Source organism: Lonchura striata, chromosome 1, assembly GCF_050655825.1.
Source record: "Lonchura striata isolate lonStrDom1 chromosome 1, ASM5065582v1, whole genome shotgun sequence".
Taxonomy (NCBI): Eukaryota; Metazoa; Chordata; class Aves; order Passeriformes; family Estrildidae; genus Lonchura; species Lonchura striata.
Window position 1 is genome coordinate 3,898,735 of NC_140703.1, and position 26,912 is coordinate 3,925,646.

General features: G+C 39.3%; 2 protein-coding genes across 16 annotated transcripts in view; one reads left to right on the forward strand and one right to left on the reverse strand.

Moving 5' to 3' along the window:
• Positions 1-4,495: 4,495 nt before the first annotated feature.
• IFT57 (intraflagellar transport 57) lies at positions 4,496-18,073 on the reverse strand. Its single transcript, XM_021542406.3, has 11 exons — positions 17,878-18,073; positions 16,454-16,616; positions 14,777-14,895; positions 13,837-13,927; positions 11,858-11,926; positions 11,171-11,293; positions 9,021-9,092; positions 8,307-8,438; positions 7,341-7,403; positions 5,501-5,567; positions 4,496-4,942 (listed from the first exon to the last, which is right to left on the reverse strand). The coding sequence occupies exons 1-11, from the start codon at positions 18,039-18,041 to the stop codon at positions 4,764-4,766; spliced, it is 1,242 nt and encodes a 413-aa protein (XP_021398081.1). The 5' UTR covers positions 18,042-18,073; the 3' UTR covers positions 4,496-4,763.
• Positions 18,059-26,912, forward strand: part of HHLA2 (HHLA2 member of B7 family) — a 52,172-nt gene continuing 43,318 nt past the window's right edge. For 11 of the 15 annotated variants that reach the window (XR_014957789.1, XR_014957790.1, XR_014957792.1 and 8 more), the window contains exons 1-6: positions 18,062-18,184; positions 19,030-19,086; positions 21,226-21,319; positions 22,365-22,685; positions 23,141-23,401; positions 25,238-25,528. Coding sequence is in view for 7 of the 15 variants with exons in the window: in XM_077790923.2 (XP_077647049.1) it covers positions 21,256-21,319; positions 22,365-22,685; positions 23,141-23,401; positions 25,238-25,528 (937 nt within the window). In the remaining 8 variants the exon portion in view is untranslated. Of the gene's footprint in view, positions 18,466-19,029; positions 19,087-21,225; positions 21,320-22,364; positions 22,686-23,140; positions 23,402-25,237; positions 25,529-26,912 lie in introns of all 15 variants that reach the window. The other 4 variants (XM_085589364.1, XM_085589423.1, XM_077790924.2 and 1 more) reach the window with 4 other exon arrangements.

The following is a 26,912-nucleotide window of genomic DNA, read 5'->3' on the forward strand; positions in this document are numbered from 1 at the left end:
TCCTTCCTGCCATCATACCAGGAGCTTGAGCGCTTCCTGTAACAAAGGAAACTATGTTCAACAGATGCTGTCAAACCTTTTGAAACTTTCTGCACAATTTCTTGGCACTAGTTTCCAGGAAAATTCCACAAACAGCCCATCTGTTTTGGTCTGACTACTGGCTTGTATTCTTTCCCAAATGGATTCTTTGAAAGAAGGAAAAATGCTCGTGGACAAGCCATGCTGAAGAAGGATAGGAGGAACTCTAAAACCTTAAAAGAGCTCCCTTACCAAGATACAAGAAGAAACTTCTGCCCTAAAACTAGAGGAGGGATGGGAAACTTTTTGTCCAGGGGATGCCTACACTTCAGTTTAATTCTTTGTGTTACTATTGAATAACACTAACATGTCATTTTAAGTATTGTCATCTTTTGAAAACCACAGGAACAGGAAGATATTTTTGAATTAACAATTGCAATTAGTTCATTATCAAGAGGAATATTATTCAAAATAATTATTCTGCTCTTCTGACCTTGAAATATTCACCTTTGTGGATTTTTACAAGAGGATGCATGTGAGCATTTCAGGTACTTCTGGGATGGAGTACTGAAATGCAGCTAATACTAATTACTAAGACCAGGGACAAAAAAGAACAGAGTAAAACTAGGCAGTTAGTGAAAGATTATTTCATTATTCAAATCGCTACTTATTCTCAACCCTGCTCATTCCAGTGTTGCGTGGGAATAATTGTGAAATGGTACTGTTGGGCTGTTACTAGGAAGTTGAAAGACATTTCCAGCAACACCAAGCCCTGGAGCAATAGCTAAATATTAGCTGACACATGAGAAAGCCCTGGTAATGGCATTTGCTCAATGAAAAGATACATCAAAAGGAGGAAATGACAGATGAAAATAACCTTTGCTACCTCCAAGCCTTCTGTGGAAAATCCCCACCTATAAGCAGTATTCATGCAGAAAAGCCAGTGCTCATATCCTCTTTACTTTAACCTCATGGGTACTGAGGTACTAACTTTTGCTGAGTTTTATTTCATGCCTTTGCCAGGTATCACCCAACCATTTCCTAAAACATGAATCCATTCACAAGCAAAGGGAAAGCAGTGAGGCTGCAGGAAGTAGGCCAGGGTTTTGACAGGCACGTTGTTCTGCTGCTGGTTGCAGCCCCAGGAGAGGCCGGCGTGAGCACAGGCCTGTGCGCATGCACGTGCAGCTGCCCGTGGGGGCACACTGCAGCATTGACATCCCCGCACGGGCACGCGGCCAGCGTGGCAGCACAGCATCAACCAACTCCTTCTTTTTCCAATTAACATTTGTCAAACTTGGAGAGAAGCCCAGGATGCAAAATTTGGATGCAAAATTCAAAGAGCACAGAAGCTGGAAATGTTCACACACAGGCTCTTCATTTATGCTTAGTTTTTTTTATAGGTCATGCATAGATGACTTACTTGCTCTTACTGTAACTCACAATTTGCAATACTAATCATTTTTTTCTATGTCATAGTGAACAGTAGAGCTGTACTCCAAAAAAAGGTGGCAAAGTTTAATAGTACGTGGACATAAAGGTTTTCCCTTTAAAGAAAAAATTTTCCCTGCAGTTCCTCTTTTGGGTGGGTGAAGAGGAGAAGGCCTTTAACGCCATCAGCAGACAGGAGTGAGAATATTTGGACCAGCTTTGCGAGTTGTTTGTAATAGTGGTTTCTCAAACTCACTTGAACTCATTCAGCTTCCTGCATAGCACTCAGCATTGCAAGTTCAGATTATTAACCCGACTCAGTGCTGAAACAATGAATTCTCAGCACATGCTTGAGAGGCACTTTTCAACTCTTGTGATTTCCTTATTAAGTAGCCAGCTCTATAGAGGGTTCTGTCTGAGAGAACCTTCTCTCAGTGCTTCTGAGTGCACTTTTTATCAGCACAGCAACTCATGCTATCTGCTGACTTTAGAAGAGAATGGGGACTGGGGTATTATATTTATTAAAGTAAAAAGGTAATGCATGCAATCACTCTCAGGTATCCTAAATGGCCTATAAACCTCTAATAGAGTACCTAGCACTAAGGCTATTTCCAGTTCCCAGCAGGGCACTTACATCCTAGCCTAGACAAAAGACAGGGAAATAAGACACTGGGTTATGTTATGAGGTTCTGAGATATTTCAGAGCTGAAGAAACCCTAAGAAGCAATATGCTACAAGTGTTCCTTTCCTGGAACTTTGAGGAGTACATGGAAGAGCGTGAGCAGGCTACTGATGAACCTTCCTCAACGTGTTTCCAAAAGCCAAGTGTCAGCTCATACCAGGGCCACATACAAGACTGAACTATTGCAGTCCTTATGGCAACGACAAAACCCCTGGCTTCTCTAACCAAAGTGAGCAAATGAAGCTCCTTCTTTCTCTCTCTGCATGATTTCTGGGTCTGTCTACAGCCAGCTTCTAGGTCAAATCTGAAAATGACACTTTGCATCCATGCTGATGTTCCAGAGAACTGAAAATGTTAAGAGACCTTGGAAGAGGACAGCTGTATACAAAACTTAACTCCTGTGAATAGTCGTTTCCTAAATCTCCAGATGAAGAGAGACTCTTTCATGGAAGAGCTTTATGTGCATCCTACTAACTTAGAGACATCTTTGTTTTCTTGTTCTTCCATTCTGACACTGCATTAGTTAATGAGTAGTGCAGGAAGTAATGTGAACCAAGTAATTTAATTTTAATGTGGCTTCAGCTTCCTGCACTGATTCAGCAGGACTAATTACACAGATCTTTGCCTCTCTAGAAGGGCCTTTCAGGCTGCTTGTGACAAGCCTCACTGCTCTCCTCTGCTTTTAAGGAAGATGGTGTGGTCACTTACTGGATTAGTAAGGCTGCTTTCAAAGCAGGGTCAAGTACTTTTACTGTCTCAAGGGGCAAATGCCACTCTGCCAGATGACAATCAAAGACCATGTATCACTGATACCAGTGATAACAACAGAAATGTTCTACTTAAAAGAAAGCAGTTGCAGACAGTACCTTAAAAAGAATGTAAATCAATTCCAGATAATTAGCAGGCTATTTTAGAATTGCTCTGGCACAAAGTAGGCTTTTCTTCCGGAGATTTTGGTCACATTAGAGGGTTTTTTGCCATGCTTGTCTTAACAGATTCACTTCTAATAGAATAAGAGGCTAAGTTCAGAAGGAAAGGTTTTTGATTAATCATGTTTGTTGTATTAGCGTGAAGTAGGAGTTTTTTTGAGGAAAGTGTTTACATAAATAACATTTATACAACACAACATTGCAATCCAAAAGCATCAGTGAGCTGCTCTGCAGGCGATGCAAAAGGGACTTGCTTTATCTTAAGCTGAAGTAAAACCACTGTTAAAGTAAATATGCAGTAGCAACAGCACCTAACAAAGGGAACATGAATAATAACTTTTCTAATTTCAGCTGAATGTGGGAGGATCGAGGTAGGCAGCAAAAGGAGCTGGAAACCAATTTCCAGTGTGATTCATGGAGATTTTCAGCAGTGGCTTGCACAGGTAAATTGTAATACTTGACATTTACAGATAGCTTTTCACTTATTAAAATCCAGTAGTTTAGGGCTTTTTCTTTTTTGGCAAATGAAATACTGAAGCACAACAAACTTATATGGGCTCATATTACTGACTCTGTCAAGTACCTTGACTTTCAGACACAGAATTGGTTCACTGATTCTGCAAAATACTGCTCACCTTTAAATGAGAGAAATTATTTGTCAGATGAATGGAATACCCTGCAGAAGTTCGGCGAGGATTTTAATGCCACTGAAATTGTACTAATATTGTTCACGGCTCATGAACAACCAGAACCAAAAGGATTTACTAGTACTTTAATAAGGTTATTTCTTTGCTTCATGCTCCTTCATTATCACTAACATCTAGAATCACTCCCTACCTACACATTTACTAAGACAAAGCAAGCTCCCTGTTGCCATTACATTCCCAACCCCTTCCTCCTACATTTTTCTTCTTGCTCTATATTATTCAACTAGATTTGGCAACATTTTTCCTTCACAGAAATCAAAAGTGGGTGTTCTGACACAAGAACAGAAAACAAGAATAATCCAAATTATGTCCACAGAGCTCTTCTAAATACTATAAACAAAAGCAGCATTTGACCCAATGCTAATAAAAAGTGATTCTGAAAAAGTGATGGCACGTGGAAAAAAATTAGAAAGCCAAGAGTGATTTCCAAACTACACTTTTCACCTTCTTTGATCACATATAAATTTTTATATTGTTGCTGATGTTAGAGGAGTTTTGCAGCTGATATCAGTTTTGACCCAGCCTGTTAGAAGGGGTAATGCTGCATTATTTCAGTATCATCAATTAAATACCTTAAAATGTACGTAACTGGAAATGACAGACATTTTACCTTCCTTGCAAGTCCTTTGCAAGCAATTTCCTTTCAGCGCTGCAGAGTATCAAGATTACAGGCTGTCAGCATCATTCTACAGACTTTCACACTACATAACATTCTCCAAAGAAATAGAGACATTTTCACTAACAAGAATTTATTAGTACATTTGGAAGAGATATGCAGTAAATCTTTACAGCACAAAACTAAACATGGCTCCCTCTTGAGTTTAAAGTGTGTATGTTACTTCTTAAAAAAGTGCATCTTTTAACAAGCATCTTGTTCAAAAGGAACAGGAAAAAAGACCATCCTCCTACCACAACATAAACAAAACCTCTGAAGTCACAAAAAAGCAAATGGTAGAAAACTGCATTTTGGGTAAACCAAGTCAGGTCCAACCAATTTTAATAGGTACCTACTGTGGCTTCTGGAATCACTGTTGCATGCATATCTCTAGTCATATTGGATTTCTCTTTCAGCTTTGACTGGAGCAATGTGTGTTCCATCACACCAATCTGTATGTCCATCTGAATGGTTTCTTGCCTCAACTTTGTTAAGGCCTGTTTAATCTTCACTAGAGGAGCTGTCCAAAAAAAGATAAACAGTACAACTCTGTCAGCCACCTAACACAAAACCATTGTTTGCTGTAATTTACTCCTTAAAATGGAAGAGTTGAATGAACAAAAGGGTATTCTACTCTAAAGACATGATTGTACTGATACATGATTTTTAATATGCAAAACACTTTCAAGACAGAAATAGGCAATGACAATTTTGCTGTCTTCTTGACATCTAAGAGCTTCATAAAAATGTGCATCAACATTAAGACAGGTTTTTCAATGATGTGTTTTGCTCAGCTGAAAAGCCTTATCCCCACTGAGGTTTAAGAGAACTGACTTGAGGTTTGTTAGAGAACTGAGGTTTGTTAGAGAACTGAATACACCTTTAGCAGGGTGTGAAAATCTTACCTTTGAAAAACTATTAAAAATTTTGTGCCTTACATTTTGTTTCTAATTCCTCCCTTCCCACTAATATGATGCTGCTGCATCATCTTGCTCCTTGTAATTATTTTAATGAAGTACATATAATGAAACTGTCACCAAGAAAAAGGGTGTGTTGTCTGAAGCAAAAATGTACTTACCACCATCAGTCATACTGCTTCCTTTCTCTTCTGTTTCCTGCTTTACTTTCTCTAATGCTTCTGTAATCTTAAAAGAGATTTTTTTCTTAATTAAACCAGATGAATATCAAATTTAAAGTCTCTGCTGAATAACTGCTTTTATTTTAAAAATTAACTAATCCATCTTACTTGTTATATAAAGAGCAACAATTTTTCAAACATTCAGAAATTTTTAACTAAAATAATGTTGTAAAAAATTACAGAAAAAAGGTAATCATTTGACCAAACACCATGGTGTTGCTGAAAATCTGTGCATCCCCAATAAAAACAGCAATCTAAGTGTTTCAGTGTGATGCTGGATGGAAGAACAATGGAACCCATATCCCTGCAGATCAAAATTCATCAAAAAACCATGCCCACTGCCCTTCTGGAAGCATCAGGACTTCAGCATGTGACACTGGGAAGCTGAGAAACATGCTGCAACAAAAGAAGGGGCAGCAATCCAGCCTGCTGGCACTGGTACAGGTACAGGTATGTAAAATCCATGTTTGAAAAACAAAAGTGTATTTCAGCAGTATCTAGCAACCAGTTTGCTTTTGTAGACAACAGAAAAAAAGCAAATACATGATTCTGAAGTATAGCCAAGGTAATAATTTAGTATTCTTGTTGATAATGTGAAAATAGTCCTTCATTAAGGCTTCAATAAGCCTTTTCAGTAACAAAAAGGAATCATTGCTGCATTGTTACTGAATACCTGCAGTGGTAAAGGTATTGCTGGGTGTGCTGAGGTCTGACTGCATGCCTGAAAACAGATCAGTACTAACAACCAATGTCTGGTTTACCTCGGGCATGTGCCAGTGCACCTACCACTGTAGTCTGAAGGATGCCAGCTAGTAACATATTCACCATTACTTATCAATCAGCTCCCAAAGCACACACTGTAAATCTGAAGTCATCAGAAAATACTTTTTCAAACTTACTTCCTTGAGAGTGAAATAGAAAGCAGCTCTAATTCTGCAGAATTCATACACTGAGAAATCCTTGCTAGAAAACTCACATTGAACTGTTGTATTACTTACTGCACCTGCACTTGGTATCACTGTAGATCCCCTCCAACTCAACTGTTCTATCTGTTCTAAAACATCTGAAACTTGTACAATTTCTAACACATTCTTTTTGTATGTCCTATTTTATGCAACTATTCCTGAGACTTCATTGTCTAATAAGTAAATCTAGTTTCTAAAACCCAAACAGAGCCATTTCAAAAATTTGTGAATTGGATAAAGAGTTGAAATATTTGGAAATCAGGCTGTAATTCTAAATGAAATGCCATGAAACACTCAACATGGTGAGGCAAGGAGATGTTTATTTCAATTTTTCAGAGCACCAATATAAAGGAAAAAAGAAAATCCACAACAACAACAAAAAAAAAAAAAAAAAAAAAAAAAAAAAACCAACAGATTTAGGTAATCAGATAATAGGATGTATGGAAAAAAAAATACTATTTAGTCAAATATTGCTTTTAAGTGCCTGGAAGATAAAAATTTCAAACTGTTAATTTTAACTAAAAATAAAAGTTAAGCTTTTCTTCTTCCAAAGAATTTATGGGCATGATTTATTAATCGCCCATAATTCTAGGATACAGGTCATAAAATACAGAACATTTAACTTCATTTACAAACTGAGCTCACATTTCTTGAGTTAAAAATCAATGGCAGCCTGGATTTAAAATTTAAATCACCTCCCCCAAACAAAGAATAATCTTTAACATGAGAACAAATCAGAGAGAACTAGTTTCATTAAACTGCAACCACTAAATGCCAACTCTCTGAAGACTGTTTTAAAGTAAGATGTGTTTTACCTCGGAAAGCACTCTAATCCTTTCAGTTACTCCTCCACTTCCCTCCTGGTACTTCTCTTTAGCCTGGAAAAAAACATGTCTTATCTGTAATGACAGAGTTGAAGAGATGTATCCAGATAGCTCAGAGAAAATTTCAATACTTGCTCTCATATGTTTCAATTCCAGAAACTCTCCCACAAAGCCCCAGTGAGGTTTATAAATGAGGACAGGCTTGAAAGAGCCCCTGCAATGACTGTCATTCAAAAATGTAAAGCAGCAAATAGTCCAAATACACACTTGATAAGAACTATGCTTTCTAATCATTTACATGAGGAAATAAACATGAAGAAAATATGCTATAATGCAGAAAGCATTGAATAGTGAAATCCAGAATAATACTTCATCAACAGTAAATCACTATGTCGAAAATACCTTGACAACAAAGCAAACAGAAGGTGCAGAGGTCAAATTCTTTTAGCATTACTGTCAGCGTGGCCACAAGCAGGAGGGCTTGCCAAAGGGCAGACTATAACACTTCCCAGACAGGGGATCAAAAAGCTTCTTAGACAGTTCTCTATTGGCATAAAAACTAAATGAAGCAAAGAAGTAATCAGAGTCCTTTGTGTACTTTAGCACCAGTACTCAATCTAAGGGATGAATGTTGGACTCAGACTGTAGTCTTTCCACTCCTGGCAGATGTGTGAACTTCGCAGGGAAAGCAGAACTAGCAATTTACTAGCTGCTCAAGACTGGCAACAGCTATACATAATACTCAGGCAAAACCATCTATTTTCCCCTGCAGAACAGTTGAATAAAAATTGCTAGTTTAGCTTAGGAAGAATATAATTTGACAGCCAATCGACATTTCCCCTGCTTTATATCCAACAGCAGAATTCATAGATAGCTCACTCCATGTCATCTTTGCCTCTACCCTTACTTAACAGCAAGTTAATACTGCAGAAGGCAACAACAAAAGATCAGCAGTACCTCACTCAGCAAGGCTTGTGCTGAACGGTATTCTTGAACCAAGTGCTCCAACTGATTGTTGATGTACTTTTCCCTGCTATTGATCTTTTCCAGTGTTCTGCTGATTTCATTATGGAGTTTGTCAAGGTAGCCCTAGAAAATCACATTTTGTGGGTTGACAGTATGCAGACAGTATGGAAAGAGTATTAAAATGATGCTGCAGTTAAGGAAGGCTATGGAAGCCTACAGACAGAGAAAAATAGTACAGAAATACCGTGTTTAGCCAACAAAAACTTATTCCCAATGGGTTCTGGTTTGCCCACCTCCAAAACATGTATTTCAGTCTTTACTGCTTCATCACTCTCCCCTCCTCAGTTAATTACAATGTCAATGTCAGTAAGTTACTCTAGCAACAGCATTTGAGGGGTTTTAACAGCACCTTCTAGATGGTATTATTCTATTTTGTCCTCTGTAGTCAGGATGCACTTACGGTAATGCATTCACTACTAGACCCTGATAGCCCTGTTAATCCTCACCCATACAACCCTTTCCCAGAAGATATTTTGCCACCAGCACTGTCCTTAATGATCATTGTCATATCTTTCCCTTTTTAATTTTACAGCAATAGCACAAACAAATAGAAGAAAAAAGAGATTCATTTAGTTCTTAATGCATATCAAATAGAAAATAAAAATGCTGACAGTTAGTAAAATACTCTGTACATACAAGACATACCCTAGTTTCTTTCAAAGAAGAATCAATTCCATCCTTATGCTGATGCATTTGATCTACATGAATCCTCCAATCCTAAAAAAGACATCACAAATTAAAACACAGGTAAGTGCAACTTTTATCCTTCTCTGGTTACTAAACAACGGCGGGTATGCAAAGCAGGGTCAATTCTCTTTTATACTATTGCCATGTATCATCCTGCCACTGCCATGTTCATAGCCAGCGGCACTGGCTCAATGTGACACAATTTATAAACCTCCTAAATGTCACATGTGACACTCAGATCCATAAACAAACACTGACATCCTCACTGACACCATAGTAGCTATGCTTTTTAGAGTCTGATCTTCATGGAACTATATCTGCTAGAAACCACTCTGGGCACAAATACTAAAAATATTGATTGTAGCTGCACTAGTTCAGTTTATTCTTAGACAAAATGACTGTTGATGCCCAACACCTTCCAATTCTGGACTATCTGTTCTTTCCTTTCTATTTCAGTCCTTACTGTTACCAGGAGAAGAATGGAAAGAAAAAGAGGCAGAAATACCAAAACTTGGTTTTGGTAACGGGATACAGTTAGAAGGGGGAAAATTATTTCCAGCTTCAAGATCATAGGAAACGTACATGGACTCAGGGGTGGGGGCTGAGAAAAGGTGCTGTGAATTGGCCCTGAACACCAGGTAATGAGTCACAAACAAAAATATGCTTACGTTGTGTTTCACATTTGCAGGAGACTCCTGATCTCTTGTTGGTCTTATGACAATTGCTCACAATTTGTCAAACTTTGGAGTTTAAATAAAAACAAAAGGCACACAACCCACCCCCACCTCTGTCCAGGACTTTACAGTTAAGTTCTAGTTTCTAGTGCCATTGATTAAACCATTAATACTCTCCTGGCACCATGTTTACAGCTTAGGAAACGGAATATGTTTTCTGTCACAATGGAAAAAGGCCAAACACTTCTCTCCAATTATTTCTGAAAGAAGCTAGAAGAAGAATCATTCTCTTTTTATGTTCATTTTGACATATTCCTTAAGGCAGAGAGACGGTGCATTAAGCTGGAAGCTAGTAACCCTCAGATCCTACAGTGGCTTTAATTTTTCATCTACGTCTTTATTAAGTTTTAATTCCTCACTGTGAGACTCAAGCATCATGTTCTCTGCAACAGATGGGCTTGCTGAGTATCACAGCAGAGTGGTTCAAGCCAGGCAATTCTTGACACAGAAAAATGCAGGATGGTGTAAGACAGTCATGCAGCTCAGCAGACAGTTGAGCTGTCCCCCAAGTTGAAGATTTCCCCTATTTTTGGCAAGATAATTATCTTTCACTGTATTAATGTATATGTATTGTATTGCTGTATCAGTGGTGCAGATTGCTCCAACATCCCAACTACCTGGGTCACTGCAAATGAACAATTCCAATACTGTACTGATCTGTGTGTGCTACACAAGCTCCTGGAAAGAATGCTTATGGCAATGCCAGGAGCAGGCACTAGGTTTGGAATGCCAAAGGTCCCTTCTAAGCTGCTGATTCTAGGCTCCTTAAAATAGAACTGTGTATTTCTCTCAATAGTCTAAGCCATGATTAATTTCATCCTGAGACAGCAGGATATGGTGAGCAAAAGCAGTTGGAAAAATGCTCACTTCTTTTCACTAAACATAAGGAGAGTTCAGGATGACTAGACCAGGGTACAGACCTACTTGATTGTCATGTAAAGTTCATCAAGAGGAATTCCATACAATCAGTCTTTCATGTGGTTGAAAAATGGAAGAGTTGAAAGGTAAGATCATCAGCTGTCCTCCAATAAGATGTTTTAACAGCTGTTAAAGTGAGGATATAATTTTTTTAGAAGTGTGGATACATTGGAAATGTCAAGAGGACTGAAAAAAATCCTCACTGAATAAATATGTAGAAATAAGGTGCTTTGTAAGCAGCAGAAAAAAAAATTAATGTTGAAAAAACACCTTACTGAAATTTACTGCTTCTAGGGTCAAAGTAATTGACAAAGGTTCAGATAAGGTAGCACTGGAGAGCGCATTACTCACACGTTTTTGCATGACAAAAGACAACTGCAAACAGAAAGCAAACAGCATCGACTGAAATCACATTTTAATCACTACATGTACACAGGCAAATCCATTCTTCCATACCTTATTGTCAGTCCTGACTGTGACTTTCAGCTGTGGAAGCACACGTTCCACTTCCAGATTCCACTCTGCTGCATCTGTTGTGGACTGTAAAATCTCTTCCTGCTTTGCAGTGTCATTCAAGTTCTATGTAAAAATCACAAAGTTTATACACAAAATATCACTGTTATGCACAGTGAGAACTGTTAGAAATCACTATAACAGTTTGCAGTGTTAATATTAGAAAAATATTTATATCCAGAACAATCTAGACTACAGATGAAACAGATTTCTTTAATGGCTTTCTTTGAGTTCATAAAGATTTGGAATTAAAATAAGTATATATTCTCATCATACTTAAAATTGAAGACTATTAAATGTATATATTAAGAAATTGTATTACATTTCAGAAATGGTGTATGTATGTGGGATTAAAATATATTCATGAAACTAATACCATGTTTCTCTAGAAGTCTCTGCAAAAAAATTCTTGCAAATGTTCCCAGCAGCCCTTCAGCAGTATCAGTTTAGAAACTGGCTGCACATTGTTCTTTCAAAATTATATTAATATGTAATATTGGATTCATTTCAGATGGGTTTTTTTCCCAAGTCAATACTATACAAGGATTTTTAGACTTAAATCCAACAGACAGAAATTGCTGCTACAGATGTAAAAATCTCTCATGAGAGGACTAATGGGTAACAACTTACTGATCTGTACGTTTGTGCCTTTAAAACATTCAGGTCAATATAATCTTCTTCATTGTCTGACTCTTCTTCCTTAAGAGAAGTTTCAAAGCAAGACATCAGTAACTATTGCACAATCTGTCTGCATAATTTTATTTTGCAGGAGAACAAACCAAGGAGTATTAAGTTCCATATTTCTGAACAAAACAAGACATGGAGAATTTATGATATGGAGCTTATGAAGAGACATAATACATGGGACAAGCTGAAAGATCAAAGCTACCCCATATTTCCTTCAGAGTGGCACAGTATTACAAAAATAAACCAACTACCAACAAAACCCAAACCTAAACCTAAAGCCTCTGACATTAAATGTCCCATTATCAATAGTTGTATGGTATTTGTATTTTTTATGTATTTCTTAAAGCTCTACCTTAAAAATAAAGCCCCATCAAAACAAAAACCAAACCACAACCACACCTCAACACAGTATTCAAGATGTTGTTTGCACTACATATTTGGAATTACAGTATGATGCCACATCTTAAGTGTGCACACCTGAAATTGAGGCAATTGATTTTTTTCTTGCCCATGAGAACACACACTCTGTTCATGTGCCCTATAAATCTGTTACAGTCCCAAAATTCCCTAGTTCTCGTGATCAGCTGAGAGCCCATCACCCATAAGTAACAATGCTTTTTCTGTGCATTAGCCTTCACTTAGCTATACTGTACTTCATCTGCCATTTTATCATCCAGATCTTCACCCCTATACATCTTGTCCCACTCTTGACTGTCTTTTCCACCAAAGTAAAATTTTATCATCCACCTCCTTTCTACACAAATCACAAAAACTGCAATAACACAGGTCTTAGGGTAAAATTCTTCAAGACTCAGTGAAAACCTTGGAGCTTATTTCTCTTTCCTCTATTTACCCAGCTTTTAACTAACATGATTTTCTTCTGGCATGTCTAACCCTGAGTTCCCTGAATACTTGCAAGAAGTTAAGACCACATTTAGACTATCTTTTGCTAAATAGACAATACATATTTGTGCAGCATGTAAAAGAACATACCACCAGAACAAGAAGAGTGGTTATCAGAACTGAGAACCAAACTGTGCGGATTTCCTTGCACACCCAGCCTCACTGCCTACTGCTGGCCACCTGATACAGGCTATACCTGATTTACAGAACTAGGCTGTCTCTGGCAGCCTCATCATTTTTATTCAGAAGAATCAAAACCAAAGAACAATCAATGAAACTCATCATTAACATTTAATTGCTGGAAATACTGCTAAATTCAATTATGGATACAGCTAATATCAATATACTGGCAGCTAAAATGGACCGGGCAAGAAAAAATTACATTGGCATGTAATTAATCCCTGTAGAATCACTTGGGGCTCTAAAAAGTGAGTATCCCTTTGGTATGAACTGCGTGGTAATGTAACACCTAGTAAAGGAATAACACCTCAGTGGTCTTATTAACACATGTACATTCCACAGAGCTAAAAGAACACATTAGTTATGAAAATCATGGCCTAGGACAATACCTGAGAACAAACCCAGAGGTTCTTTGAAGGATTTCAACTGTGCTTTAGTTAACTGTTTCATTCCCACTTCCCAGTTTAAGCACCTTAGACCTTAACAAGATAGTGAAAAGACCAGACAGCTGTTTTCCTATTTTAAACCTTTAGTTTAACATCAAGAGTAGATTTATCAGTAGAAAAGAAACTACTCTGAATCTCCGTGTCTTTTAATGCACAGTTAGATTCCACTGCACATAAGAACATACACTCTGTCTTGAAGAGTTAATCTTATCTGAAAAGCAACAAAAAACCCTACAGAGAATCTGACAATGCACGAATAGAGCTGCAGGAAAAAAACTTTAACAGCTAATAGATAAGACTTCTTAAACAAAGCCAAACAAAATAAACAGTGAATAAAAATTTCCTCATAGTTGACCAATAGTAATAGAATCAAAACCAATGAAATAAACCTACTGCAACATCCTCTTCCAATTTACTAAGTGTTAATTCTGCATCATCTTCTGTTATTTCTTCTTCTTCTGGTTCTTCTGTTGGGTATGCTGGCCTGAAATTAATTCAAAGAACAGCAGAACTTTTAAACACAATAAATTGTAAATACCTCTGCAAACAAGTCATGTCATGAGAAAAATGGATGATATGGAATATACCTAGATAATAATTAGTGTTTCACAACTTAAATAAATATATACTCTGCCTTGAAAGTCTTGTTCATCTTGGACTGTCTTAAAAGTAAAGGCAGTACAATACATTCACACCACAAAGTCACCTAGGAAGTAAATTTAAGGGTTTTTCTCTATTGGTCTAAGATCTTAAAATTCAAGTGCAAGTCATCACAGGCTTATTTGCAGCCTGCAGTGGAATTAGTGTACTAAAGAGAAGTAACAGTAAAATATTTCCAAGGTAGAAATTACTTTGCTATATCTATTTCAAAACCCATTTGAAGAAAAGAATGGAATAAAGAACACTTTTAAAGACATTTTCATATACTTGAGATTATTTGTCATCTAATTTGTACTAAGATTTCCTTCAGATTAAATAAAATTAGTCTACTTGTAACACAATCATACTGTGCACAACTCTGGGAATTTACTACTGATTGATAGAACCTAAAAGGACAAGACATGTTTCAACTCAAATATAGATTAACAAGGAGTTATGTGTAGGGAAATAACAAAAAAGAAAGTCACCAGTTAAACATTAATTAGCTACATCTGTGTGAAACTGCATTAGGAATTAATTGGTCACCCTGCTTCAAGCCTAGTTGAATTTTCCATCTCATGAAACGTCAAGTAAAATGGTTTTAGTCATTCCCATGTTTTATTTTACCACTACAACTTACATCTGTTTGCTGTAAAACAACGCATAAGGGACGACGCTTATAAGTGTACTGTACCTTTTCCAGCTAAACCCAGTGTTTTTCAAGGCTTCTTCAGCTAAACAATCCAGAACATAGCACACTTGCTCTCCGCAGCCTGTCTTTAATTTTGAGGGAGGAAAATCCACAGGCCTTCCCTAAAATAAAGAGACAGGCTGTTTACAAATGGCCTACCAACCCAAATTTCCTCAAAGGGAGGTAAGTTTTGTACACTAAAGCCAAGAGTCTTGTGTATGAGATTTTATTAATGACAATTTACATTCTTCTCCTGTGCAGCTCCAGTGAGGCAAAGGAAGGAAAAGCAGATGAAGCCAAGGAACAGATGCAGTGTAGAAATCTTTAAACACATGGTAAGAGCATACTCCCAGGTAGCAGAAGAGGCAGAAGCCACAAGAGATCTGGATAGTCAAGCACACGAGTGACAAGGCAAGAACAGCTACAGAAAAACTCAAGTATTGAGACCTAACTACCAACTTTTCAACAGTGTCCTGCTTGCTCCAGATTTTACTTATAAAATATTTTAATTTATTGCTGTTATGCAGAATAAACATAGTAGTTTGATATAGTTTAACTCCTTCAGAGTGTCCTTAACATAATTCACACTGCAAAAGAGTATTATCTCCCATAAGAGCATACTTTTGTCAGTTGACATAGTCTCCTGACCTTTGGAGTTTGGCTTTTTTCATTAAAAAAAAATCTCAGTAGTTTCTGGCAGTTTGTATTCCTTTTACTCTTCAACAAAACAAAACAAAACAAAAGACACAAACACTATTCTAAACCACTTCCTACACTACAAAGACACTACAAATTAAGTCATTCACTTTGGCCAGAGCAGGATATCACAAGCTGTGTAACCCTTCCAGATAAAATCTCTGAAAATTATGCTACTATAAATTAGCAACATATGCGGCACTACAGAAGGTAAGCCTGGTTTAATCCATTTTACAGACTGCAGAACAAAACTAACTGGAATCATTTATAAGACCATTTTTGTAATGTTAAAAATAATAGCAAGTAGGTAATGAGACAGAGTGAAAATTTCACAAAGTAGAAGCCTATTTAGATTTAAGTGAAATGTGCCGCTTTAAACTTGCTAACATAAGTGAAATACGCTATTTAGTCTAGTAACTACAACACTAGCAAAGTTATCCTAGCTAATGAAAAAAAAAAAAAATACAAATTTCCACACTAAAAAAATAAGAGATAAAAAAGACTCCTCAGACTTTGAAGCAAAGCAATGTAACCCAGGAGTTCTTTCTATACTTTCTGGCAAAAACTAAGTACAACTAACTAAAAATATAACACAAAATCAACAGAATAAATATGCATAGAGCTATTGTAAAATTCTATGCATATGAAAATTAATAAAAGTAATAAAAAAAAAATCAAGAGTTCTCAAAAGTACACATACCCTTTAAAAAGAAATCCCTGCTGTGTGATAAATCCCAGTGTACGTCCACTATCAACATACCGTTCCCTACAAATCTTTATTAAAATTATAAGGTTTTAATTTTTCATCCACGTTTCAGTACAGCCTATGTAAAGTTCCAATTTACTAAGTAACACAGTACAAACTTACAGCCAGGAAAATCTGTCCAGTCCTTGGGACCAGACCCAGCAGGAGAAGAGCGTGTGACTGCTGTTATTTCTGAAGGGAATGCAGGCACCTGGGAAGGGAGCCCGTGTGACACTCACAAAGGAGCGCAGCTCCGAGAGCACATTTGAGATGACGGCGTTGGGGTCGTCGTACTCCTGCGGCTGCTCGAAGGGACGCCCCGCTTTGCTGATCAGCCACGCGGCCAGCGTGCAGAACATGAAGAACTGCTCGCCGGGGTTGGTGGGCAGCGCAAAGTAGTGCCTGCTTACAAGGGGGACAAGTGGTACATCTTGTGAGTTTCTGCAGCTTACAACACTATAGGTAAGCACAGGCTACAGAGCAGTTTCTTTACCCGGTTTCCTCAATGAGCAATGAACTAAATTCAGGATGCAGCAGACCAAGTTTTCTACATCTTTCTACACTACAGCTTGCTTATTTCCACCTATGACTAAGTTATTAGTCAACACCAGACCTGGCTGCCAAGTTCCCCAAACCACATCTTTCACACTTTCCTCAAGAAATGCAGGAAGATGGTATTCCTACATTTAAAAATTCAGCTCAGACGAGGAGCTTGTTTTGAAGTGATCATTCCGCCTGTCCTTACCTACTGTGCTTTGGGTTGCTTTGGAAAGCAATGAAAACTGGATCTGACTTGGATCACGCCAAATTCAAATATGTGGTCCTAACAAGAAATCAATCCATAAAACCAGACCACCCCACAAAGTATAAATTACATGCATGCTGGACACAGGGAACTTCTGGAAATGCTTCTCTTTACCAACACAGCCACTCACTAAGGTACACAATGGTCTGCTGTCCTGCTCCAAACATTCCACTGGCTCAAGAGCAGGCTAGAACTGATTTACAGCCACAGTGCTCATACTTGAGCCTCCTTCCCAAAAAGGGAGTAACTTGGACCCCTTTAACAAAATGCTCCTTGTAAGAAGCTTAATTCTGTGACAGCCCTGCAATGGAGCCTGGCTAAGAGCGACAAATGGGTTATTTGGGCAGGTGGATATTTGGAGCACATTGGTCCTGTTTCCCAGGCTTCATGTCTCCACCATCATTTAAAAGAAAGACATAAAAAACATTACATATGAAACAAATATATACTGGATATGAAACCCCAGCCTTACCAAAAACGGGCCCTCTTTGCAAAGGGTTAAAAAATACACATATCCCACGAATAGCTATCCTGAATTCAAGATACTTAGAGTTATTTTGAACTACTTGGAATTTAGGCAGAGCTACTTTCTGCCGAATAGGTAGAATTACTTTTTGCACGGGTACCGCGGCACGCAGACACCCAGTACCTGGGGGGCAGGGAAGGTCAAGGGACTATTATTATTATTATTATTATCATCTCAAGCTTTCGGTTCCAGCTCACACGGGCAGCTTTGCAGCTGCTTGTCCCCTGAGGCAGGCACCCTGCCACACGAGCCCCTTCCTTGAGCTGCGAGGGCCCGGAGCGGGCCCGGCCCGCCGCCCGCCGCCCGCGCCCTCAGGCCGAGCAGGGCCGCACCTGCACAGAGGCCGCATGTTATGGCGCCGCAGCGCCTCCTCCTCGTAGCTCAGCAGTTTCAGCTTGTCCAGCAGGTCCTCCATGAGCACGAACATGTGAAAAGCCGCGCCGGGGCCGCGCTCCGCCGGCTCCTCGGCCCGCTCGCCGCGGCTCTCCTGCGCCATAACCACGGCAACAGGGCGGGCTGGCTCGGCGTGAGGGCGGCGCGGCGCCGGCCCGCCCCGCCGCTCCGCCGCTCCGCCCTCACACTTTGCCCTCTCCTGGAAGAGCAGCGCCGGGACGGCTCGCTCCGGGCAGCGGCGGTGCGGTGAGTCCCGGCAGCCGAGAGCCGCAGCTTCACCCGCGGTGCCGGCTGGAAGCGCCTGGGGCGGGGAAGGCAGCGGGGAAAGCGGGAAAACTGCGTGTCCCGGGATGCGCTTGGCGCTGGCGGAGCATCATCTCGAGCGCTGTGTCCATCTCTGGACGCCTCACTCACTACCGCATGGGTTTCGAGGCGCTGGAGCGTGTCCAGAGAAGGGCAGCGCAGTTGGCCAAGTGCAGTGCCCATGAGCAGTCTTTACAGCTTCCTAAGAAGGAAGTTTTAGCCAGGTGGGGGTCGGTCTTTTCTCCCAGTTAGCAAGTAACAGGACAAGAGGACATAGACTTAAGCTGCGACAGGATTTAGATTGGACATTGGGTGGAATTTCCCATTAAAGGGGTTTTCAAGCATTGCAATGAGCTGCCCAGGCACATCAGCATTCCTGAGTGTTAAAACTGGACGTGTGCCGTGATCTAGTTGAGTTCATCAGTCAGAGGTAGGACTCGGTGATATCTGAAGTCTTTTACAACTCCTGAATTCACAGAGTCATTTTGCAGACAAAGTCCTTGAGGGGACACACACCCCTTCTTGCCACTTCTTCCTGCATTTTTTTTGGAGTTTTTTTGTAAGCTCTCTTCCCGAAAAAAATTGAGTCGTTTTATTCTGCTGGAAAAAAACAGGACACACAGGTTTTGACTTGTCGGGAGCGAACGAGGTCACTGTTAAAAGCACTTTTAGAAAAGAATTACCTATCCCTGCAGGAAGCCCTAGGCTCCTACCTCTCATTTGAGAAGAGCTTTTTGAGAAGAGCGTCATGATTACTTTTACCTTATGTTCTCTTTCTCCTGGGCCAGGTTCCTGCACTCTGCCCCGAAGAGAATTGCTGCTGTCGCTGCCTCCCCGAGACTGCTGTAAGCTCGCTTACTGCTCACTCATTTCCTCTGTTACAGCTTGCAGGAACTTCAGGTTTGCCAGGCAAAAGTTAACCGAGAAAAAGTTTTTTAAAGTATGAAGTATGTTAGTTACTTGAACCCTGAGCCATACGTGTGGGGCAGCCAGAATGCAGATGGAGAGAGGCCAAGATCAACAGGGAGAGAGATTGTGGAAACTTTCTTCCATTCGGATTATTTCTCAACACCTGAAGTATGAAGTTAGCATTTAAGTTGTAAGGGTTTCATTATGGGGAGGCAGAGAATGACTTCTCTTTTACTGTGGGAAATCCTCTGAAGATTCAGTGAGGAAATTCTAGAAAGCTGGTATCATTGTGGCAGGAGATTTTAGCAATATGTGATTAACATGTCTTTTTGAGAATTTTACTTGTTAATTTTTACCAACAAGCAAACAAGAAAAACAAAAGTATTCTTCTGATATTTCCCAGTCCTCATAAGTGTGTGTACACTTGAAATGCGTTGTTGTTAAGTTGCATTGAAAAGGAATAAATCGGAAACCTTTGTACCAAGAAATAAATTTTATTTGAAAGGAGGATATTTTAGTTTGCCTGTCTGCTCTCAAAGAGGTCACAAAGTACACTGAGCAGCCACCAGTCCTGATGGCTGTTTGCTGCAGGAGTGCTCTGATCGTGTTCCAGCTTGAATGCAGAGCTCAAATATGGGGAAATACTTGGATACAGAAGAAAGTCTTCTTTTCCTGTAATGGCTGGAGCAAATGCAGCATTCCCCCTACCTTTATTTTAGCTGTTCAGTATGTCCTGGGAGATGCATTTTAGCACCTTGCCTTGCTCTTAGGAACCCTGGCTGAGCTGCTCTCCAGTTTAGTCTGTGGTGGTTCTGTATGAAATAATTCTCCTGAAACCTAGAGCATCAGTAACTAACATGACTACGGTGAGCTTAATTCTACTTGTGCACTGTTTGTATACATAATTTCATATTGATATTTCACTAAAAGCCTTATTAGGGCATGACTTCTTGATTGTGTTACGTCTGTGACAAACAGAAAAAGCATGTTTGTTTGTTCAGTACTTTGCTGTGTGACTAATTATCAGCGTACACACACTTTATTCCTATAAGACCCAGAACTTGCTGAAAAGACTGGCCAGAACCTACATTCCTCAGATTTTTCTACAGACTGGCATGCATTTTTCTCTAATGGAAAGATCCAAAGCCATGGTTTGTGCTGAATGTGAAAATTTTCAGCTGAGTAGTTGTAGCTGTGTATTTTTGAAGCAGGGTTATGGGGCACAGCTAGAAGATGGGAGGCAGTGTGCACTGTCCATGCAGCTCCCAAAGGCATCACAGGGGTACCACTGGAACCATGCTACTCTCAGAGCATCACTGCCAGTGGAAGGTGACATGTCAATTAAACACGGCAGATCCCTCACTAAGGGAAATACAGCATTGATTGCAGTTTCTGAAATGGAAACATCAAGCACAGTATATTTTGTTGATTTTGTTCCTCCTCCACCCAGGTAATAGTTACAGTAATGTAACTATTATTTCTGTTATGCATGAGAGATTCTGGTTCATTGCTGTCTGGCAAAACAGAAAATATGATGAGTCTCCTCCTTTGCATTCCTACCCTAGACTTCCATGCACATGTTTTTGAAAGTGTAAAAAGTGTGAAAAGTTCTCTATATCTGCGGTATTTGCAAATGCAGTCAAATTTCCCATCCCCGAAAGTCAAATGTTGCAGTAATCAGAAAAATACTTTAAAAAGTAGAGAAAAGCAGGTTTGACAAGGGACGTCTTACATCCTTTTGCAAAATCTTCTTGACAGGTTTTCCTTGGTGTCCTGTTCAGGAATGAGGAAGCTAGCCCTGTAACAACACTGAGAGTAAACACTTTCTATTTATTAAAATTAAAGCATCAATCTGCAAGGGGATGCAAGATAACGAGTGAGCCTTCACTATTATGTAATGCATAGGATCACATAATGAATGGCTTTAAGGTCAAAAATCTGGACCAAGTCTGTTGCAAACAAAAACATGATAAAAAGGGCTATAGTCCTTAGCAAGCTGTAGAAAGGAAATTATATATGGACATGTCTTTTATCTGCATTTAAAGAGATTTTCTCCCCTGCTTTTATTTTGCCAGTTTGACCTGAATCTACAAACCAATGAAGAAATGAAAGGACAGAACATACCAACTGTCATTATCTGTTTATTTCACGTCAGTGCTACACTTTGGGGTAGGTTTTAGCTGAAAAATAATAAGGAAAACCATTACTATTAATTTTTATTAAGGAGAGTTAGTGAATTCAAGCACTGTTTTTAATGGTAAAGAATCAATTTTGGGTAATGTAAAACACTTCTGGAGCTAAAGACTGTTTATCAGGTGGCTGCATGGATGGCTGTGGCCATTGAGCCCCCCAGACCTGCCAATGTTTCTGCCCCACGGCTCAGCAGGCAGTGCTTTTCAGTTCAGACTGAAAATGATTTGCAGCAAATGGGCTGACCTAGCATTGAGAAGACTAAGGAAAAGTCATTTGGATTGTTCAGATGAGCCAGAGACTGCATCAGAATGTCTGAGAAGGCAACTGCCCTTGGGCACTCACTACCAGCCTAACAGGTTGCAGTCAGTTTTTTAAAAGATTAAATTGCTCTAGTATGCCAGCAAGGTCTAAGTTAAATGTTAACAGAAATGAGATGCTTCCACTTGTGTCAATTTGTGGAATGTACACCTTAATTATTTCAAGGGGCTGGGACAGAACTTCCTGACGCTGTCTGTGGTGGCAAAGCTGTTTCAAGAAGTTCTGTCCTTCCCATCAATTGCAGCACCATGTCTTTTTTCTCTGTGGTGGTACAACTGCTGGGCACTGTGTGAGGGTAATTGGTAACATATGGGGCATTGCAGCATGGCACTGTGAATGTTTGAACACGTAGAAAGATGCAGCTCAAAAGGCTTTTAAAGTCTAAGGTAGAAAAGATGGGGTTTGAGATGTGGAAACACATTTGAAGCTCAGGTGGTAAGTTGGCAGGGTGCTGATGTGAATATGTAGGTGCTGATTTGGGATTTCTACATAAACTGATTAGAAGTTCAAAGAGCAGAGCTCTGTGTTGTAATCCTGTAAACTGGAGGGACACCCTTTCTGTCTCAAGAGACTCATGTGACAGAAAAGTCATGAAAGAGACTTTGGCACGCCTCCAAGAGCGTTTTTTTGTCAGGGATAAAAAGGTGCAGAAATATACTTGTAGATTGGATTAAATTTACTCATTTGTACTTACGGGCTTTAGGTTTTACAGAACAGGAAGAAGTAACAGGGCTGTTTTCCAAGGATTGCATCCTCCCTTGTCGTTTCCCACCTGGGCATGATGAAGTAATTCACTGGAAAAAAGAGAACAAATATGTGCACAGTTACTACCAGCACAAGGATCAGCTGCAAGGACAGGATCCACATTACAGACTCAGAACACACCTTTTCCCCGAGAACATCCCTAGTGGAAATGCCTCCTTGAAACTCAGTAACCTGACCATGGCTGACGAGGGCCCTTACACCTGCTACGTGGGAACGGTGCAATATCAAACAGAGGTGGTAGTGCTGCTACACATAAAAGGTCAGTGAGGCATCAAAAGCCCTTGGATCACACCACTGCAAATGGGATGGCACCAGCAGATCTCCTTGTGTTGTTTCTCCCATGGAATCAAAATCCTCCAACCCAGCAGAGCACATTTTGGGCCTGATGGTGTTATGCAGTAGTTTTTTAGCTCTGGTGAGATATTGCAACATGGATTGGAAAATTTTAGTGCAGCACTTGTTTTCATAGCCTAATGCACCCTGGTTTCTAAGGGGTAATTATGTGGTACATATAATGTGGCTTCTCAGAACAGTACAAATCTTGGCCTTGTAAGTAGCTGTGCTTTCTTCTGAAATCAAACACAGCTGAAGTTTTATTCTTGGCTGTATTCATTCTCCCCAATGGTATTTCAAAAGAGTAACCACTTCAAGTTAAAAAACATTTTGTAAGTAGTAGGACTTATTTTCTAATTTTTTTTTTTTTTTCATCTACAGCTCCTTCTTCTTATGCACTGGAATACCAAAAGACAAACACAGAAAGGAGACTGAAGTGCTATGCTTTTCTCACTTATCTGGCACCATCTATATCTTGGGTACAGGGCAATACATCCATCCAAGAGACAGATCGGGAGGCAACTAGGAATGGAGTTTTCTATTCTCTTAGAAGTGACAAGGACATTATAAACATAACAGATACTTACTACTGTCACATTCATTTGGATCATGAAGTGTGGGCTGCTGAATGGAAGATGCAAGGTAGGAATGAAATCTCTCTCAGCATTGTTAATGAATTTTAGAGCTGGCTTCAGAGTCAAACTAAAGACAGTCTTCCTGCAGTGGGGCAACATGGATATGGGACAGTGCAAAAGAATATACCTTTCTCTTTGAAATGCATTTGTTAGGATTACAAGGCAGCATTGCAAGTTACTTCTGAAAAGTAGGAATGAGAGGGGCTAGCCCACCCTTCTGTAAGTTACCTTGACTCTTAACATCTTTTCTATATCAGTTTCACATTTTAAGAGGTGCCTAATAAACTTTACCTTCTATCAATAAAAGAATTCTGCCCATTGGACAAATATGTGGAAACCTTAGACAATATGTGTGTTCTGTGAGGAAGGTGAAAGTTTGCCTGCTGCTCTAGCTGCACATGAATTTTATTCTGTCCATTTCCCATCTTTTGCCAGATTTTTATTGGTACTGTTTGATCCTTTCATTGTACTTCTCTTCACATGCATGCTTGAGTACCAATCTGCTGGGGTGCATGGGAATGGAGAGCAGCAAACAGTTTACATTTTAGAAAACAGCAACTCATTTTGTTAGTTAAGAAAAAGCAGGACTATGAAAGACTGCTTTGTCTTCCTCCTGAATTTCATTGGAAATTCAGTTTGAGTAAATAACTGGTGGTTTTCAACCTGTCCTGTTTCTTAGGGAAATATTTTTAATTGATGGAAGAGCAATGCAAGAGCAGTTCTCTTGTGAGATTTGCTTCCATCACCCTGATTAACCCCTAAAGTGTATGCAGACATTCAGTTCCTAACCCACTGCATAAACTCTGGAATAAGAGTTCAGTTTTTAATTTACATGGAATAGCTTACAATATGAAAGGTTTCCAGTATGGCATCATAGTAGCTACCAAGTGCACTGTAAGTGTCTGTTTTTTATCTCTGCCTGATGCACAAGAGAAAAAGGTACATATCATTACACATGTATTGCATTTCCCTGCTTCCATTTAACCCCTCAGTAGAATATTTTGAAAATAAAATGCTTTCCTTTTGTTTCTATAATAGCAGTGTGGGGTACAATTTTGGTTTTTTTTTGTCTTCATGATTTTCAGCCCCACACCTTTGTTTATTGAACCCCCCTCCCTCACAGAAATCAAGTGTAGCTATACTATGTCAAAATAATCTATTATCTTCCTCTCCAGTTGACTGCCAGCCACCACTGCTGTCAAATCCCTGTTGTCAAACCTGTAGTTGTGCTATGATGTTAATTTGTCTTGTATTAGTAATTTATACATTAGGTGTTAATTCCACTTACCTTCTCCTTCCCTTTCCTGTTTTTTAAAATTTACTTATTAATTGTTAAATGTTCAACATAGAGAAGTAACGTACTTAAATTCACCATAACTGAAAGTTATTCCTAACTACATAGAATCTTTTTATTCTTTTAGTTTAATTATGTTGTGTTTTATCATTTTGCTTCAGATGTGCAGGTATCTGATCAGTTCCATTTTCTCTCTGCTCCCAGCATGTGCAATTTCCTGCTGTTTTACATAGTAACATAGAGTAGACTAAACAACTTCTATTAATAAGCCCCTCAATTAAAGGAAAAATAGTCAAATTTTTAATAAAGAATATTCATAAATATTGCGAATATCAATTAGACTTTTTAGTGTAAGATGCATGTGTTTTTAAAATCTTCAGATGCTTCTAGAAACATACTGTGATATTTGAATGCAATATCAAAGCAGTGAAATCTGTTTTTGTATTTGTTCATGGTAGTATCAAACCTAAGAAAAAAAATCACAAAATGTCTAGAGAACCTTCACAGTATTTTCCAAAAAAAGTGCAGAGGGCTCTTTATCTGTTTCAGACCACGTGGCTAAGGTGGAAGGAGAGAGCACTGTAATTCCGTGTGAACACGGCAATGACGCTGCAAGCACTGATGGTTTCAGTGTTGTCTGGACATTACACAGAAATGCAGTGACCTCAGTCCTGGCCTCCTTCAATGGCACATCTCACTCTCACCATCCTCGAGTCCAGGTTAACGAAAGTGACTTCTCACTGAGGCTGGATCATCTTACTGCAGGCGACAGTGGAGAATATCTGTGTAATATCTCAACACCTCTCTACACAAAACTTGCTGTGACAACTTTGCACGTCGGTAAGTTGCTGCTCCTTTCATTTCAGAGCATGAGGACCAGTTAGGACAATGCACAGCCTAAGAGTCAATCAGAAATCTCAAAAACAATTATTACATAAAAAGAATCAATGCTACAACAATGAGTTAAAAACTAGTCATGGAAACAACTCTGGAGTTCAGAATATACCCCTTGAAGGGGGACACTGGCTCCACTAGAAGATGCTTTTCTGGGTGAATGTCTTCAGCCTTCATTACATGAATGGGTGGGCATGTAGTTGGGACAGCAGTGATGGCTCTTTGCCAGCTCTCAGGACACTGATGCAACGTGTGCTTACTTTTGTGTAATTTGATGTGATTGGTACCGTTGGGTGGAAGAGAGACATATTTTATTTTTGTTGGCTCGGGGAGAAAAAAAAGTTACCAAAGATGTGTTTATTTAAAGTCTGGAAGTTCCTTTTTTCAGTCAGCAGCTTATTGTGGCAAAGGTTACCAAATCAGTGTCTGCCTTCAGTTGCCACCAACTGCTCTCATAGCTGAGGGCACAGCAGGGCTCTCAGAATTCTGTCCTAAGTGCTCTGCTGAGGGCAAACATAGCTTTAAATGTAGCAGAGAGATGATGGGAGGCCCAAAGCTTGTGGTAGAAGTTGGCTGTAGAAGAAAGCTTATTGAGAACACACAGTTGTTATTCTCAAAGCTTTAATTCTACACAGCAGGCCTTTTTTAGGCCTGGGGATATATATGTTTAAATGCCTGTGTTTTTATGAGCTATAGTAAATTCCCAGCTGTGAAATCTTACTTACAGTTATTTCATTGTCAGTAGCACATAAAACAGTAGCACACAAACATTTCACACAATTACATACAATCACTGAAAAGACTGAGAACTAATAAAAGGCATCTCTTCTAAACAAAGAAGATAACTTGAAACAAGCCATGAAAAGCAAGACATGAAAAATAGAGACAACATAACAGATAAGGGGCTAGAATAAGTGATAATAACTACAGATGAGCACCTTTGTGGCTTTCAGCCCAGCCTGAAAGCAGATAAGTGGATGGAGACAGTAGGGAATGGGCTAAACTGTGTTGGCAGCCATAGCACAGCAGCTTCTGAGCCATCAGAAGAGTTTCCAAGGGGTGCTGAAAAGAAGGCTTTTGAGGGGAAAAAAGAGATTTACAATCACCTCCTGCATAAGGAAGAGTTGTAGCTTAAAGCTGCTCTTCTAAAGGAATTTACAAGATATAAACATAGGTCTGCATGTGGTTACAGAGTCAAGCTAAAGGCAATGACCAGATTAAATGCTGTTTTAGCAGTTCTTATTTTTTAGCTGTTTTTCAGACATCCACAGGAAGTTTCCAGAGGAATGTAGAATTTTTCAAATTCTTTGAACAAGGCACAGCAGGGAAA

Bases quoted from the DNA above. Each gene is read 5' to 3' on its own strand.
- IFT57 (XM_021542406.3), bottom strand. From the start codon at position 18,041: ATGGCGCAGGAGAGCCGCGGCGAGCGGGCCGAGGAGCCGGCGGAGCGC. The intron at 14,896-16,453 runs GTGAGTGTCACA...TCTTTATTTTAG, and splicing joins TCTCGGAGCTGCGCTCCTTT to GGAAGGCCTGTGGATTTTCC. The intron at 4,943-5,500 runs GTAAGTACATTT...TTTTTTGGACAG, and splicing joins AAGCAGTATGACTGATGGTG to CTCCTCTAGTGAAGATTAAA.